Source organism: Prosopis cineraria, unplaced genomic scaffold (genome assembly GCF_029017545.1).
Source record: "Prosopis cineraria cultivar Desert tree isolate PC_DT_omini unplaced genomic scaffold, ASM2901754v1 PC1418, whole genome shotgun sequence".
NCBI classification, from domain to species: Eukaryota; Viridiplantae; Streptophyta; class Magnoliopsida; order Fabales; family Fabaceae; genus Prosopis; species Prosopis cineraria.
In genome coordinates this window covers 13,758-31,928 of record NW_026556743.1, presented here as the reverse complement: position 1 = coordinate 31,928, position 18,171 = coordinate 13,758, and the positions used below count along the sequence as shown (strand labels likewise).

Genomic DNA, 18,171 nt, shown 5'->3' with positions numbered 1-18,171 from the left:
ATGGGCGGGCTTGCTTCTAGGCTTTATCTATTTCTCTGTAATGCCCATTTCATCCATTGTAGATTTTGTGCTTGAAAACACATTAATGAAGGTTAGGTTTGATAGAAAGAATTAATCTTTCATAATATAACGGATTAAATTTTAAATTTTTGTTAAAAAATATTTACATTTAATATTTAATTGTATTTGAATAGAATTATTTTCAATAAGAGAATAGTCATGGACAATATAAAAAAACTTAAAAAGACACTAACAAATATGATTTAATTGATAAAAATTTCACTAATAATTTATAAAATTATTGGTTCAAATTCAGTTATTGATACGGGAATTTCATTAGTAAATAATTTATAAATTTTTTTTAAATGCTTTAGTTTGTTTCATATGTAGCATTTAAGAATCCTATAATGTTTCAAGTTTAGTTATTGACATCAGGATTTTATTAGTAAATGATTTATAAATATTTCTTCAAATGCTTGAGTTTGTTTCATATATGGCTTCCAAGAATCCTATAATGCTCTCCAATATAATCTAAGTATCTAACCATGGTGATTTTTTCTTTTTTTTGAACCAATTAAAACGGTGATTCAAGGGGATGGAAAGACAAAAACAATGGGCAGGAGGAGAAAAGGGAGATTTGACACCCGCGGTGCAAAATGGTAACGACAATCTCACGGGACAGCGACACCGTACGACGGACGACCTATGCGTTCCTCTCCGTGAGGGAGTGAACACGCCCGAACAAACTCAAACCGAAGCCAAAAAAAACCCTAGTCTGATATTTCATCAGTTCTTTCTCCCATTCTCGTCTTGTCGTATCTTCTAAGATGGAAGATCACCTTCTTGCTTTGACATTTCCCAAAATAAACGCCTGATTGACCTACGTGTCACGGAATAATTTTATTATTCATATAATATATTTCTACTATCAATTGTTGCTTCCATTGCTTATTTTCTGCATATTCCGATTCTTCTTCTCCTTCTGCCGCGACGATTCCTGTCTTTATGAGCGGTAATTGAATTATTTCCTCTGTTGGCCAAGAGCTGAATTTTTTATGTAGCTAAATTGTGCATGAATTCAATTTTTGCTCATAGTTATCTCTGCTTTGTTCTGAGCCTGATTATCACCTTACGCCAAGTCATTTTAAATAGATATTAAACGAGTAGTGTTTTTTTTTTTAGCTGAACAGAATTTTTCAGTTATATGCCAGTGCTAGTTTTGTAGATAACATCGGAAATTGATTTAAAAAATGTTTTTAGACGGTTTACTTTAATTGGGAATGAAGGAAAGAGTAATGTATTATTGGTTCATTTGCTTCCTGTACAACCTATTAATCTATTAATGTAACGTAAAGATTGTAACACTTTGTAAGATTTGACATTGGGGCTTTTGGATGAAAAGTTTTGTTTACAAGGCTTTACTTTTGAGCAGTGTGACTTTGTTGTCTGTTTTGCGGATGAGAAACATTTCGTTAGCTGACTTATAACGCAAGTTTTCTCGTTATGCAGCATGGTTTAGTGTACATTTTTGGAGGGCACTGATATAAAGCCACGGGTCTCGGTGACATGGATAAAACCCCAAGAGAAAAGGAGCCAAAGACACCTCCGGTGATGTCACAGGTCCACCTGGGTTCTTTTATTTTATCTACCAGGACATTTTAATGGCACTTTGCACGCAATGCAAAAAACCCTGTTGCTTGTTTTTTTTTTTTTTTTTTGCAGGAGCAGTCGTCAACTCCTGGCACTGGAACAATTAATCCAGATTGGTCCAGCTTTCAGGTTTGCCATGACAAAATATTTGTTGGCATATTATGTTTTGACTAATATTAAGCTTAGATTTTGATTCCACCAGCTTCGTTCTACAGGCATTTTCTCCAATGCCTCCACATGGGTTCTTAGCATCAAGTCCCCAAGCTCACCCATATGTGTGGGGTGTCCAGGTAATTATCCCCTAACTTATGATTGACCAATCTCAAGCAAATGATGATGTAGAATATCGCTCAGTCTGAGTGTATTTCCCCCTAATATATATGCATGTTTCCTTATCATCTTTTATTTTTTCATAAAATAGTCATGATTGCTTCTTTCTAGTGCTTGGACGTTTTATTTTCTAATGCATTTGGAGCAAAAGGAAAGAAGAAATTATTTGGCTTCAAATAAAACCATTAGCTATCCAGTGGTGGCATTTGGGTGGATGGGGCAGCAAAGGTGACTTAGACGGTTGGGCAAGGACAATTGTGGTAAAACTTGCCCTTATGATGGTTTTGGGGTGGCAATTGATCATTGGCAAGGCATTGAGGGTGGTGACTGTAGTTGTAGTCTTTTTGGATGATCAGTAGTGCAGCTGGGATTACACCTATGGTAGGTATTTTAGGCGGTGATTGTGGTTTTGGTGACCTCATGACATAAGGTTATTATTTGAATATGAAGACATCTAAGTCCTAGATAGTAAAGAGCATGTGGTATTGATGCTATTTTAATTTTGCTATGTAACCTAAGGGACACTATCTCCTTTATAACTGGAATTGAATACAAAGTCAAATCCGACCCTCTATGTAAGAATTCCAAAATAGTACTGAGGTCCTTATATTCATTGAACTTTTCCACTGGATGAAGTTCTTTGCTCTTTCATGCATTGGATAAGTTAGCACAATTTAACAAGCAGAAGCATGACCAATTTCTTTGAGCTGTCAACTATATGGAAAATATCATTGCATTTAATATATGGATGTCTAGTGATATTGTAAAGGCCATAACATGCCTAACATTCTTGTTGCATGTGCCCGACAGATATGGTTGTTTATATCAAGAGATTACTCCAGGGCACTATCTGCGTTTGTGTATGCTACTGTAGATAAGAAATTGTCATGTCAAAGGTGGTCTTGTGAAGTATTTTGGGAAAATAGCTAGTAATATGATACTTCTGTTGCCCGAACAGTGAATGTAGATTTTTTTCTCGTTCAATTGTTGAATGGTCCTTTGTTATTTTTATTTATTGTTTTTTATTGTGCTTGCAATATAGGGACTAGTATGTACCTCTTTCCTCTTATACAGCTATATTACATAATATACTGTATTTTTTTCTTGATTTTTATGGTTTGTTACTTGCAGCATATTATGCCTCCTTATGGTACCCCACCACATCCATATGTTGCAATGTATCCTCATGGTGGTATATATGCTCATCCATCTATGCCTTCGGTATTCTTTTGTGAATTATCCTTTCTTGAAATTGTCTTATAGTTACTAAATCATCACAATCTCTAAAGCATTAATCATTATTTGCCAATTGCCATGATTTTGCACAGGGATCTTATCCTTTTAGTTCCTTTGCCATGCCTTCTCCGAATGGTATTGCAGAGCCTTCTGTGAGTTTTTCACCCTTCCTGTTTTTTGGCTCTTTCTGACTTTTTCTTCATCTCCATCCTTTTCTTCTGCACTGGACCAGTCTTTATCCAAGTAAGGAAAACCCATGAGTTTTCATGCAGGGAAACACTCTTGGAAACATGGAAGCTGATGGTAAGCCTCCTGAGGTGAAGGAAAAATTGCCAATCAAAAGATCAAAAGGAAGTTTGGGTAGTTTGAATATGATTACAGGAAAGAATGTTGAACATAATAAAACACCAGGGACATCTGCTAATGGAGTTCATTCAAAAAGGTATCTCGTGTAAGGTCTTGCTTTTCTATAATTCCAGATCTTATAACTTAAGCTAGAAAACTGCTGATGTCTTTGGATGAGTAACTTTCTATGTATGGCCGCCTTTGTGAGGGATTCAAATGAAGTCTTTTTTAAGCCTATAGGCAATGCCAAATATGATGAATTGATTCTAGCATCTTCTTTTGTGTCTTTGAAGATTGTTTTCTAGTTATATCTGGTGAGGTTTCTGGATGTGAAATAGTTGAATATGGAAATAGTTGAATAACTCCTGAAGTTGCTCACTTCATTCTTGCCCCACTTGGTTTTTCTTCCTGATTATGTTAATGCTAGAAAACCTACGAAGCTTGGTCATTGACATGGACACGAGGCAGAACACTGAATGGACAATGGCATGGGAAAATCTGAAGTGTCTACATGTGTTGTAATGTGTTAGTGCCTGTGCTTCATTAAAGCCAACATGTAGCATGTATAGACATGAATTTGGACACAGCTTCCATATTGTAGAGTCTGCGCTTCTTATATGAAAACTATATCAGCTTTTCCTTTTCATTTTTGTCAGTCATTGGATGTTTGGCATATTATGGATGTTTGTTAATAGTAGTGTTTATTTTCAATGCCTCAGTTAATTGATTCCTACTTTCATCAATCTTGTGGCTATACTGCCGCTCAGCAGAAATTTTATTGTTAGAATGACAGTCAATTACTTTTCTGTGTTCAGTTGCGATTTGCAATTGCATGTTGGCTACTTATGCTGATAGTCTAACTTGGATTTGCAGTGGTGAAAGTGCAAGTGAAGGTACCAGTGAAGGAAGCGATGCAAATTCTGAGAATGTAAATGCTACTCTGTGGTCAATATATGTCTGTTATGACTAAGTTTTGCAGTACTTATATACTTGAACAAGCATAAGATATGTAAAAAGATAAAAAATGAAGGGAAAAAACTTTAGAGCAATGTTTGCTCTTGCATGCTTATTTAGTAAAATGTCTTAGGTGATATGATATCATACATTTTCATTCTCTTGTTTTTGTAGGACTCACAGCTGAAATCAGAGGAAAGGCATGACTCTTTGGGAGGTCTGACATGTTCTCGTTTTGCTTTTCTGAGTTTTGTACATATGAAGATAAAGTTATGCATGTCACTGCTGAGGTACTGCCTTTTTTGCTGAATTACAGCTGAACCGTCTCAGAATGGAGGTTCAGGGCGTGCTCCTCAAAACGGGGGACTTAATACACCTCACAATATGGTCAATCAAACTATGAGTATCATGCCTATAGCTGCTGCTGGTGCTCCTGGTGGAGTTTCTGGTCCCACGACAAATTTAAATATAGGAATGGATTATTGGGGTGCACCCACTTCATCCACTATTCCTGCACTGCGTGGAAAGGTTCCTTCTACTGCTGTTGCTGGAGGAATTGTTACTGCTGGATCACGGGAGAGTGTTCAGTCACAACTTTGGGTGCAGGTTAGTTTTGTAACGGGATAATGTCCATTTTCTACTTATAATATCATGGCAGTTCAAGATGATTTAACTAGATCAGTAAAGAATATTAATTTGCTTGCCTTTTGACAGATTTGTACCTAACTTTGTACTGCATATTGAGGCTCATAAAATTGTTCACTAGTTGTTGAACTTGTTAAAAGTTAAATTTTATTACATGCTGGAGGCTTGCAAAATTAAGCTCCTTTATTCTGAAAATAAAACATACTCATTAGCTTCAATATTTGAAAAAAGGAATATAGTGTTGGTGACCTGGTGCATGCGGTACTCAGTATGGAATTTGATATGAAAACGGCATATGCAATTACAGGGGTTCACCAGTTGTAATGTTTGGTTTGTTTACTACTAGGTGTGTTCGATGGAAAAAAGTTGGTTTTGTTTGAATACTGGTAAAATAATTATTCAAGGAAATATTAGATTCTGTGCTTGTAACGAACATGTGTAACATGTTATGTCTGGCTTTTTTATTGCCCTTCAACTTGTGTCTCTTCTCTTCCTCTTTATTAAAATATTGTTTGGTCTTAAGTGAGCTACTGTACTTGGTAGATGCATCTAGCCTTATGATGATTGTTTGTGTTATTTGGACATTTACTTTAGTCATTGTGATGTTTCTTTAAAGTATGGATCCCCGGTAGTATTATAAGTTAATCATTAGATCTAAAAATTTATCATAATCAATAGCTGCAAAGACTTTCTCAAACGACCATTATTGTTGTATGATTGGTTTCTTTACAATTCTTTTCCCCTCTAAAAATCATTTTATGTCCTGGTTAACATATAGGATGAAAGAGAGCTAAAGAGACAGAGACGAAAGCAGTCTAATAGGGAATCAGCTCGCAGATCTAGGTTGCGCAAGCAGGTGATGTAACCTGTTTCTGCTTCTGGTTGCCCGATCATGCGTGCGACATGTCTAATTTAAGTGTTTCTGCTATTTCAGGCTGAATGTGATGAACTAGCCCAGCGAGCTGAGGCTTTAAAGGAAGAGAATGCTTCTCTCCGCTCTGAAGTGAATCGGATAAGGAGTGAATACGAGCAGCTGCTCTCAGAAAATGCTGCCCTCAAGGTGATAAAATCTTGATATGGTTTGATATTTGTTTCTGGTCTCTTTCGGAAATTCATGAGCACTCCACCTGCTAGGCAGTCCCTAATAGCGGCCAAGGAATGTACTGATATGCTCTGCGCATTAGATCCCTGATTAAGCAAACAAAATAAGGAATAACCGCCACTTGTATTCCTTTATGATCTGGAAGGATTTGTCAAATCTTGAGCCTGCTATCTAACAATTTTTATATAATATACAGGAAAAACTCGGGGAATTACCTGAGAACAACGGGGAACATTTGCCTAGCCGGAATGACCAACATGTGGATAGTGACACTCAACAGGCCGAGCAGACACAAGCCGTGCAGGGTGGTCGTTAGGATCTAACTACCTTCATGCTCCTGCGATCAAGATCATAACCTAACCAAATAGCAACAGCAAGTTCACGTTTTGAATAGCTTGTAGCTCAAATCAAATTGTTTTAAAGTTGACCATTACCATTAATATAGTGTTAGGATCTGTTTGTGCTATATCATTACTAATTTCTAATTAGGTCTTCTAACAGTCAAGGCAACCTGGATTATATTTATAGTGCAATTCTGGGTCATGCATTGTTGGCTTGACAAGCTTAAGTTCATATGGGATATGGGTAAGGCCCCCACTCCCCTGCTTTTTTTTTTATTTTTTTTTTGTCTTTTTAACTTTTTTCATGGGATGCCATGTTTTTCCATGTCCCCTTTAGTTGAATTCAAATCCTGTCCAAGCTGCTGTATTGTGCGCTTCATTATTTTTGTCAAGGCAAGTTCATTGATCCACAGTTTCAGCATGAGATGACCTAGCAGTTACATCAGATGTATCAAGACAGATGTGGGCATGTAAACACAATAGACCCGAATCCAAGATCACATAATTCATTGTGCATTTATTTACCTGATCCAGCGGACCCCTCAAAGGGGAATTATAAAAAGAAAAAGAAAAAACTGAGCCTCTCATCAACCAAAATTGTCCCGCCCCAACAACATGATCACAGAAAGTCGGATAGGAAACTCGCGAGATTGCTATGGACGAATGAAGCTTAAAACCATGAAAGATCACAGGAAACTCGCATGTTCATCGAATGAAGTTTTATATGAAATATCGTGAGCAAAAATGTTTTGCATTTTTGCTCACGAACACAAGTACACAACCTTATGACTACATGTTTTCACTGCAAGCTGATAGCTGCGACCAAGCATTTTTGCTCACGAACACAAGTACACAACCTTATGACTACATGTTTTCACTGCAAGCTGATAGCTGCGACCAAAGGTACTCAAAGTTTTATATCAAGCTAGCATATGCCTTCTTTTTTTTTTTTTTTTGGTAAGGGGGGGGGAGGGTGGGGCCGCGGGGCTGAAAACTATAATTATCCGACACTTGGAGAATAAATAAATAATACACTTTGAATTGGAAACTACAATTAAACAACGGTCATATAAAATGAACAACAGAATCCTAAACCCTATTGGGATGAGGGTTGCAGAAAAGTCATATTATTATGCAGTGACTAGGTGGAGATGTTGAATCTTATTTTCACAGAACATTCTAGTCAACTTCCTGTAAAGAATATCCTAAACGATAGAAGAATCATAACTTCTGAAGTAATTGGTTAGCTTAGAATGCTCATCATCTACACTACGACTAATCTGCGATTCTAGCATAGAGCAGGGGAGCTGCAGCATCAAGAGGTAGAGCATATGGATGCCAACCGTATATTGAGAGTGCATGTACGCACGTACGCGGGTACCAGGGGATGAGGGCTGTGTTAGAAAATTAAACCAAATATTGTTGAGGAGGATTATACTGAATCTGAAGATCGAATGAAACTCCTCCTATGTTTTATAGCGATTTTAAGCCCAAGTAAAGGAGGAGAGCTGTTGAATCTCACATGGATAAAGACAATAGACGTTATGGTGCTAATGCTAGGTTATTGCTTGTGAGTAACGTGTTGCATGGCTCGAGTACACTGACAAGTGAGTTAGGGCCCCTGCATCAATATTTAGATGTAATGCTAAATGAGCAAAGACTATCACGTTATTTTGGATAAGCACGGCTAAAGAAGTTAGTCCATGTAAACAAGATCAAATTTGGTACTCAAAATGTTGGAATCTTGACTACTAAATCTATAGAGGTGGTAGGAGTTATGATTCATAAAAAAATTAATATCTTGTGCCTGCAAAAAACTTAATGGTTTGGCGAACAAACTAACGATATCCAAGGTCTCAAACTTTGGTATATTAGGAAAGTAAACACACGCAATGGGGTGAGTATCATTGTTGATAAGAAGTGGAAGAAGAACGTGATAGATGTTAACATAATTAGAGATAGAATTATTTCTTTAAAAATGATTGTTGGACATGAGACTATTAATATTATTAGCGCTTATGCACCTCAAGTCAGGATAGAAGCTAGTCTTAAAGAATTATTTTGGGAAGACTTAGAGGGATTGATCCAAAGCATACCACATAATAAAAAAATTTTTATTGGAGGAGACTTTAATAGTCATGTTGAGAGGAAGGCAAGTCATTATGTGAGGGTGCATGGTGGTTTAGGTTTTGAGGAGCTAAATAATAAAGGATAATTTGTCTTTGGCGTATGATTTTAAGATTGCTAATACTTGTTTTGAGAAGAGGGATTAGTGTCTCATCACTTATAAAAGTGGAGCTTTAAGGTCACAGATTGATTTCTTTTTTGTAAGAAACATAGATAAAAAACTTTGTAAAAATTATAAGGTGATTCCTAGGGATGCTACAATGACACAACACAGGATCCTTGTCCTTGATGTGTGTATTATGAGTAAAAACCAAAAGTGTCGATGAGTAATACCTCCAAGGATTAGGTGATGGCAATTAAAAGGTGAAAAGCAAGAAATTTCAGGAGAAATCTTTTACCTAAAGGAATTTTGGGAGTTTCGAGAAAATGCTAACATTTTGTGAGAGGATTTGGCTGTGAGGGTAAGGAAAGTTGCAAAAGAAGTTTTGAGAGAATTAAAAGGTTTTAGTTTGAGAGATAAGGAGTCTTAATAGTAAAATAATAGTTTAGATGAAAAAATAAAGTATAAGAAGGAGTGTTTTAAAGCCATCCATATGTGTAATAATGATAAAAATTAGGAAAAGTATCATATGGCTAAAAAGGAAACTAAAAAGGCAGTGAGTGAAGCTTGCATTCTAAAGCATTTAAAGAGTTTTATAATGATCTTGAGACAAAGAATGGAGAATGAAAAATTTATAAGATTGCTAAGAGTAAGGAAAGAAAATCAAGAGATTTGGAATAAGTAAAGTGTTTAAAGGATGAAGAGGAAAATATTTTGGTTACAGATAATAATATTAACAGATAGGAGACATACTTTTCTAAACTTTTCAATGATGGCGGGTTTTGTCAATTAACTTGGAGGATTTAGTAACTCTTGAAAGAGAGCAAAATTTGTCATTTTATCAAAGGATACATGCTTGAGAAGTAAAGGAAGTTCTTAAAAAATGGCAAATGGTAGAGCCAATTGACCTAATTGTATTCCTATTGAAATGTGAAAAATTTGGGTGAAGAAGAAGTATAGTAAGTTAACTAAGTTATTTAATGAGATCTTACAATCCAAGATATTGCCTGACAAAAGCAACTTAGTTCATATTTGCAAAAATAAAGGAGATATTCAGAATTGTGCTAACTATAGAGGGATTAAACTTATGAATCAGATAATAAAATTATGGAAAGGGGTGATTAAGCATAAGTTGAGATAGAAAATTGATACTTCTGAGAATCAGTTTGGCTTCATGCCAAGTAGGGAGACTACAAAAGTGATTTATCTACTAAGAAGATTAACAAAAAAATATCGATATAAAGGTAAAGATTTACATATGGTTTTCATTGATTTGAAAAAAGCTTATGATCATGTACTGAGAAAAGTATTTTGGAAGGCATTGAAAAAGAAGGGTGTCCAGGTTGCCTATATTCAAGCTATACAAGACATGTAACAGGGCAACAACTAGTATAAGAATATTTGACGGTAAAACAAAAGACTTTTCTATAAAAATTAGATTGTATCAAGGATTATTCTTGAGTTCTTATTTGTTTGATCTAGTCTTAGATATTTTTACTGAGCATATTCAAGAGAAAATCCTTAAATGCATGCTTTTTACGGACAATATAGTTCTTATTACAAAAATAAGAGAAGAGATTAATATCTTTAAGTTCTTATTTGTTTGATCTAGTCTTAGATGCTTTAACTAACTATATTCAAGAGGAAATCCTTAAATATATGCTTTTCACGGACAATATAGTTCTTATTACAAAAATAAGAGAAGAGATTAATATCTTTGAATTCTTATTTTTTTGATCTAGTCTTAGATGCTTTGACTAACCATATTCAAGAGGAAATTTTTAAATGCATACTTTTCACGGACGATATAGTTCATATTGCAAAGATAAGAGAAGAGATTAATTGTAAACTTGAGTTATGGAGAAGGACATTAAAGTTAAAAGGTTTTCATTTGAGTAGGAATAAAATGAAATATCTACATTGTAATTTTAATAAAAGGTTAGTGAGTAGTAATTTGGAAGTGAAATTGAATGATCAAATCATACCTCAAGTAAAAAGTTTATATATTTGAGAGTGATTATTCAACATAATGAGAAAATTGATGGAGATATTACATATAGGATACAAGTTGGGTGGTGTAAAGGAGTTATCTGTGATCGTAAGGTATCTAATGAACTTAAAGTGAAGCTTTATCAAACTGCTATGAGACTAGTAATATTATATGGTGGTGAATGTTGAGCTTTAACGGGATAATATGAGCATAAAATTGAAATAACAGAGATGAGAATGTTGAGATGGATGTGTGGATGTACCGTAAAGATAAAATCTAAAATGAGCATATACAGAAAAAAGTGAGCGTCAGCATCTATTAAAGGAAAAATGGTAGATAATCATTTGAAGTAATTTGGATAAGTACAAAGAAGACTAATGGAGGCACCTATGAAAAAAATAGAACATATAACTTTGATCCTTGTCAAGAAAGGTAAAGGAAAGCTAAAGAGAACACTTTTAAAAATTGTTGAATAAGACTTTTTAATTAATAATATTTTTAAAAGCTTAATAAATGATAGAGCATAATAATGTTATATAATTCATGTAGCCAACTCCATTTAGTGAGATAAAACTTCTTGTTTTTGTTGAAGATTAGATGAGATGCCTCTATAATCCTTTTTTTTAATTCTTTTTTACCTGAATCAGTAGAATTTCATTTGGATTCTAACACCAGGTGTAGAATCCAAATGTAACTCTACTACTAATCCATCATGGGTGAGGGTTTATTTGGACCAAGTACAACACAAACCGGTTGTATATTACTATCTCTGGCTGACGAAGTTAGACCGCGTCTATAATATTGATCTTTTTGGACGCTGGAGTAATGTATTTCTCAAAATTTCGTTTTAACATTTCTTAGTTTACGTTAAAACCATCATATTAATTAGTTTGCTTTGAATTTGAACACGTTATACTAATTAATGTTATGGTCAAATAAAGTTAGCTATTACGTACAACAATTTTAACCAGTAATGACAAGTTCTTCAGGTTATCGTAAGATTAGAACAAAGTCAGTGCTTCAGTTTAAGTAATGGAATGAGTAATTACTATGCTTTGAGATAGTCAGAAAAACAAATCATTATGTTTCCAAGTGCATGGATGTTACCATCAAATTAAATTATAACTAATTTATTATGACACTATTAAACAACTATTATCTTCATCGTATTTCATGTTTACAAAATTATTATAAAATACTGATAATAAATAAGTTTTTTTTTTTAAATATACGCTGGCTTTGATAGCAATGGTGCCGTTTTGAGTTAAAGGGTGGTAATAATTATCAATTTCATAAGCGTTTATATATTCTCCGATCCCTTTATTTAAAATTATAAAACATTTTTCTACTCTATCTATTTTTAAATATATAAGGCATTTGTGTGTTTTTCATAATGATATTTTTTTGAAATTAATAGGATTTTCATATTTATTTATGATTAAGCTACGCCTGTTAATAAATAATGCTGGACTTGAAAAAAGTATATAGTTAATTTTAAATAATTTTGGAGAATTGTTTTTTTGGTAGGAGTTAGTTAAATCTATTTTATCTTTCTATAATTTTGGAAGAAGTACAGTGGTAATGATGCTTAACTTTATCGCACTCAAACTCACTTGTTTAATTCAAGTAGGCGGAAGCAATCCTTTATTTAATTCTTTCCATAATCCAAAAAAATTAACACAGCGACTCTCATCTTGCTGCTAAGTGAAATCACCTCTGCACTTGCATTATATTCTCATTTTTGTGACAGAGAATCTTATTGATATATATATATATATATATATGCAGCTAATTAACCTTCCTGCGTTAATTTATTCATACAAACAACCACATCTAACCCACAATATCCCTCTCAAGAGTCAATGAGGATTACACATAAATCAATATGACAAATATATATAGCTGAATATATAAAAACACAAACCAGCAACTAGTTCTCCCAGAAAGCTTTAAATATATAGTATGTTAATTTAAGGCGTTGGCTTCATTGTGTTGCCAATATCAATCACAAAACGATATTTAACATCAGCTCTGACGAGACGCTCCAATGCAGTATTCACATAATCCATGGGAATCACTTCTATGTCAGGTCTTATGTTATGCTTTGCAGCAAAGTCTACCATCTCTTGTGTCTCCTTCATCCCTCCAATGCTATTTCCAGCTACTGTCTTTCTCCCTGCCAGTACACATATAAATGTTGTTGCAGCACTTGTAAGCGCTTCACATCATTTCTATTTTCACCTTTAAATCATTTTTCATTTATACTCACCCAAAAGTAAAGGAAATACTGGCAGTTCCAGTGGCTTCTCAGGCGCACCAAGCAACACAAGTTTGCCATTGGGCTTCAATAGATCAATCAAAGGCGAGAGAGGATGGGCAGCTGAAACTGTGTCTATTATGCCATCAAAGGAGCCCATCACAGCCTATGCACAGATATACAATCAAACATGAGCATTATTTGAAGAATAAGGCGGGTGTGTGTGTGTGTGTATAACATACATACATACATACATACATACATACATACATACATACATACATACATATAACAGCAACAATACTTGTGATGATAAGTAATCACCTGCATCTGATCTTGATCGCGGCTGACAACAAAGGAATCAGCTCCTAGATGTTCAACGGCTTCCTTCTTCTTGTTAGGAGAAGTACTGATGACACTGACCTTTGCTCCAAAAGCTTTGGCGAACTTGACTGCCATATGGCCGAGCCCACCGAGACCGACCACACCCACATGAAGGCCTGGCTTGTTAAGACCAAAATATCTGAGAGGGCTGTACACTGTGATGCCGGCGCAAAGCAGAGGAGCTGCAGCATCCAGAGGTAACGCTTCTGGAATGCGAACCACAAAGTGCTCGTCGGCGACCATGAAGTCGGAGAAGCCTCCATATGTGATGGTGCCATCACTGTACTTGGAACCGGACGTGGGGATAGTTTTTGAGCAGAGGTTCTCAAGGTCGTCGGAACAACTTTGACAGGATCGGCAAGACCCCACCAAGTATCCCACGCCAACCTTGTCTCCCACTTTGAATTCTCGCACCTTGCTTCCCACTTCCGTCACCACCCCAACAATCTCGTGCCTGTGTATAAACATAAACTCATTAGAATGATAAGAAATGAGTTTCATCATGTTCACGCAGTTTTTAGAGTGTATATATGAATGTATACGTACCCAGGTACGAGTGGGTAGACGGAGAAGCCCCATTCGTTCTTGAGCATGTGGATATCGGAGTGGCATATTCCACAGTAGAGCACTTTGAACGCCACATCTTTTCCTCCGGTTTCCCTGAACAAATGAGAAATATAGTCCATGTTGATAATGAAAATGAAGACGGAAAGCGTTATGAAAATATGAACGCATACATTCAATGAAGAAATTGATTGGATTACTGTGTGCGTTTGTGTGTGTACCTTCGAGAGAAGTTGAAGGGGGAGAGAAGCCCGGAAGAATCCCTAGCAGCCAATCCGAAGGCCTTCACTGGATGCTTCAACCTAGGTTGTGCGGCCATTTATGAGTGTAAGGGAAATGAATGAAGGTGGAGAGAACACGAAAATTGACACTGTTGAGGGAGAGAGAGTACGAGAAATGAATGGAGTTGGTGCCGTGGGCGGTGGTGGTGACATTTATGAGTGACAGTGGTGGGGAGGGCTGTCCTGACGTCATCGGTGACGAACATAACACTCGCAGTCAATGTCCTCGAACCTTTCTATGACACCTGTCAAAAACCGTCAGATCATAAGATCATGACCCGAGCTCTTACCGAAAGATTAAAAAAGGGGAAAACTTACCTTCATGCTTATTTTTAATTAAATTAAAAATATAATTAAATTTTAATTGCGTATAATTAATTATTAAAAAAATTATTTATAATAATATATTTTAATTATAATTGATTATATTATAAGGTGATGATATTTTTTTAAATTAATTTTAATACAATTAAAAATGTCTGAATGATTTTAAGTAAAATTAATTTTAGAAGTATGAATTATAATAAAAAACATGAGTTTTAAGGTAAATAAAATTACATATGATATTATTAAATTTATTTAATAAAAATATAATAATAATACATTTAATATTTTAAAAGTTATTTAACACACACATATATATATTGATAAACAATATAAATTTAAATTAATTTTTATTATAAATTTATAATATTAATATTTAATAATATTTTTATGGATGTTACAATTTTTAAAATTTTTTCATGTTTAATGTTTTGTTCTCTTTATAATAAATAATAAATATTTTTATCTCATTTTTCAGATTTCTTTTTCTCGAGCTGCGTGCAAAAGCAGTCACTTCGATGTTTGTTGATTGTCCTGTGTTCACACGTGCACACAATGCCAGGGGGATACTTGGTAAGGGAAAAATGTTGACAGGTAATGAAGGCTCCAAGTATAATTGAAACTGGAATTGAGAAGCCTTAAACGTGATTTGGGAGAACATAATCAATTATGCAAAAATGAAAGTGTGTGGATATTTTTAGTCAAAACATGGTACCGTATGAATGATTGGTTCTCATCACATAGTCACAAAAACATATGTATATTTTAAAAATTATTTATTATATAATACACTTTTGTTATTAATTTAATCAATACAATAAAATAGATTTATTATGATTTGATTGAATATAAATATATTAAATATATAAATTTAACTACATAAATCATATTCTTAAAAAAATCATTTCCGTAATTGAGTTTAGTTAGAAGTTAGCTGCGATTGAACTATCAGAAACTTGTATTTATTTTTTTTGGGCCAAAACTATGGGAAACTCTTAAAACAAATGAGATAAAATTTAAAAATTAAATCCTCATAGAAGCTAACTTTATTTTTTGATCTTCACATGTGCATATAATATAATTTAAGATTTTTTTTTAAAAGATGTTGATAATTATAAGTACAAATTTTTTACCTTTTTCATACCAAATTTAATTAAAATTTATCCATATTTAACATGCTATAAAATTATAATTTATATTGTTGATGGTGAATTTATTTGTTACACATGTATACATTATGAGTATAATATTATTTTTTTAATTTAAATTTTATTTAATTATGTACGTCACTATGCATACATAACCCACAAGGCCTCTCTCAAGAGTCAATAAGGAACATGCATAAATCATTAAGACAGGCGATACATGTGGCTGAATGTTGATATACCATGGTGAACACAAAATTAGCTACTAGCACAACCAGAAATCTTGAATCGCATGCGAATCTACACATTTTTTTTTGGTGTGGCTCCATGGTGTTGCCAATATAATATAATATATATATATATATATATATTGTCACATGTTTATCATGATACTCTTCAGTTTATGAAATCATTTTTCTTTTATGTACCCACCCAATAGTAAGGAAAATACTGGCAGTTCCAGATAGGGGTGTTTAGTCTAAATCCGTTCCGATTGATCTAGTATCATTTCGATCATATCGAGACGGGTCTTGTCCCGGTCCAAAAATAATCGGGACGAGACTTTACGAGATGGGACAGGAAAGGGGTTCGGAACGGGACGGGACACGGGATTACCATCGGGACGTCCCGTCCCGTCCCGAATATTATATATATTATTTTTTATTTTAAATATATTAATTATATTAATATAATTTATACTTATATTAATTATATCAATTATAATTTAATACTTGTAATTCTTAGTTAAAGCTAAAGTTTTTTTATATTGATAATTTTAATGGCATGAAGTAAACATGACGATATCTTCCTTTATAATATATTAATTATATTAATATAATTTATTTTTATATCTATCTATTTAATAACTTTTATTTATAACGTATTTCTTGCTTTATTTTTTGAAGAGTAATTAGCTTAACACATCTTCACTAAAGTAGAAGAACAATGATTTGATGTTGTATTTGACTTGCCTGTTGTTACTAATCTTATAGCATAAAGATTACCTGTATTTGTTAGTATAATGTGTAGTTGTGATTAATATAATTTAATAATTAATTTTAAATTATTGTCATTTATGTACTTGTGTTGTTTTGATTTTAAATTTAATAAATTATATGATTTAAAATTTTAATAAACGTTATTATCCAGATCTTTTTTCGATATTATTCCATTTATCAAGACGGCGGGACGGGACATGGGACCAAAATTCAGTCCCGATCTTTTTTTCGGGACGAGACACGGGATGTAGGTGTCCCGGTCCCGTCCCATCCCGTGAACACCCCTAGTTCCAGAGGCTTCTCAAGCGCACCAACCAACACAAGCTTGCCATTTGGCTTCAATAGACCAATCAAAGGCGACAGAGGATGCACAGCTGAAACTGTGTCAATTATGACATCAAACGTGCCCATCACAGCCCACACAGATGTACAACCAAAACATGATACTGTTATCAGAAGAACAAGGTCCATATGTAAGCATTAACATATATATATATATATATATATGAGGGCAATATTGGACTGGCGATGATGATAATCAAAAACACTTCCATGTACCAAACAGTGCATAAGTTCATTCTACGGGATATCATACGAATAGGGGGAATGACAATAAAGTTCCAACATTAATAATTAATAACGTTTGGATTCTGATAAAAATTTAAAAAAAAATAAATTATAAATATTAATTTAAATAGTTACAAACATGAATCGTAATTGCAAACTGAAAATTATATTTGGAATTTAATTTTTTCATTTGTAATTAAAATTCTTAAATTTAAAATTATCTAAATCAATATTTACTTAACCTCTGGACCCCCAAAGGGAAATTATTCCATAAAAAACAAATAAAAAATAAGAAACTGAGCTCTCCACATCCAAAATTGTCCCGCCCCAACAGCGCGTTTTTTGATACCAATCACGAGTACACACACGAACACACAACCTTGGGACCGCATCTACATGTGTTTCACGGCAAGCCGCTGGCAAACAAAGTACTAATGGCGTGTTTGATGTGAGTATATTAGCCGTTCGCATTCAGTGTTTGTCAATGCAATGAGCACCGAGTACTCATCAGGATCAAAAATAATCCTCACCTTTCATTTTACTTTAAAATAATTTTTACTGTTTATTTAAATTAATTTTTAAATATTTTTAATATTATATTTATTAAAATAAAAATAAAAAAATTTAATATTAAATTTAAGTTATTTAGAGTATATTTAAATAGTTAATTTATAAAATTTATAAATTTTTTAATATTAAATTAGATTATTTAGATTATATCTGAACTGTCTAGAGCTTATCTAGATTGTCAAATTGTATACTTTTTTAATATTAATTTGTACTAGCCAAATTAATATTGGACAAATTTATTAAAATTTTAAAATAAAATTG

The 18,171-nt window shown here is 33.8% G+C and overlaps 2 protein-coding genes across 4 annotated transcripts; one reads left to right on the top strand and one right to left on the bottom strand.

Moving 5' to 3' along the window:
- The first annotated feature begins 670 nt into the window (after positions 1–670).
- LOC129300075 (bZIP transcription factor 16-like) lies at positions 671–7,024 on the top strand. Of its 3 annotated transcripts, none has more exons than XM_054938599.1 (13): positions 671–1,012; positions 1,510–1,620; positions 1,723–1,779; positions 1,866–1,940; positions 3,112–3,201; positions 3,309–3,368; positions 3,489–3,667; positions 4,435–4,489; positions 4,690–4,732; positions 4,832–5,121; positions 5,939–6,016; positions 6,095–6,220; positions 6,459–7,024. In XM_054938599.1, exons 2-13 carry the CDS (start codon positions 1,567–1,569, stop codon positions 6,576–6,578), a joined length of 1,227 nt encoding a protein of 408 aa, XP_054794574.1. In that variant the 5' UTR covers positions 671–1,012; positions 1,510–1,566; the 3' UTR covers positions 6,579–7,024. The 3 variants fall into 3 exon arrangements, with proteins under 3 accessions (XP_054794574.1, XP_054794575.1, XP_054794576.1); XM_054938600.1 differs by having other exon boundaries at positions 676–1,012; positions 3,489–3,658; XM_054938601.1 differs by lacking the exon at positions 671–1,012 and having other exon boundaries at positions 1,537–1,620; positions 3,112–3,172.
- Positions 7,025–12,609: 5,585 nt separating this feature from the next.
- On the bottom strand, positions 12,610–14,416 carry LOC129300073 (probable mannitol dehydrogenase). The gene is made up of 5 exons (XM_054938598.1): positions 14,247–14,416; positions 14,008–14,121; positions 13,402–13,915; positions 13,090–13,243; positions 12,610–12,996 (listed from the first exon to the last, which is right to left on the bottom strand). The coding sequence occupies exons 1-5, from the start codon at positions 14,342–14,344 to the stop codon at positions 12,791–12,793; spliced, it is 1,086 nt and encodes a 361-aa protein (XP_054794573.1). The 5' UTR covers positions 14,345–14,416; the 3' UTR covers positions 12,610–12,790.
- Positions 14,417–18,171: the final 3,755 nt, after the last annotated feature.

Coding starts and splice junctions, on each gene's coding strand:
- LOC129300075 (XM_054938599.1), top strand. CDS start 1,567: ATGGATAAAACCCCAAGAGAAAAGGAGCCAAAGACACCTCCGGTGATG. Junction 3,668..4,434: donor CATTCAAAAAGGTATCTCGT/GTAAGGTCTTGC, acceptor TTGGATTTGCAG/TGGTGAAAGTGCAAGTGAAG. Junction 5,122..5,938: donor AGTCACAACTTTGGGTGCAG/GTTAGTTTTGTA, acceptor GTTAACATATAG/GATGAAAGAGAGCTAAAGAG.
- LOC129300073 (XM_054938598.1), bottom strand. CDS start 14,344: ATGGCCGCACAACCTAGGTTGAAGCATCCAGTGAAGGCCTTCGGATTG. Junction 13,916..14,007: donor GTCTACCCACTCGTACCTGG/GTACGTATACAT, acceptor GTTTATACACAG/GCACGAGATTGTTGGGGTGG. Junction 12,997..13,089: donor AGTATTTCCTTTACTTTTGG/GTGAGTATAAAT, acceptor GTGTACTGGCAG/GGAGAAAGACAGTAGCTGGA.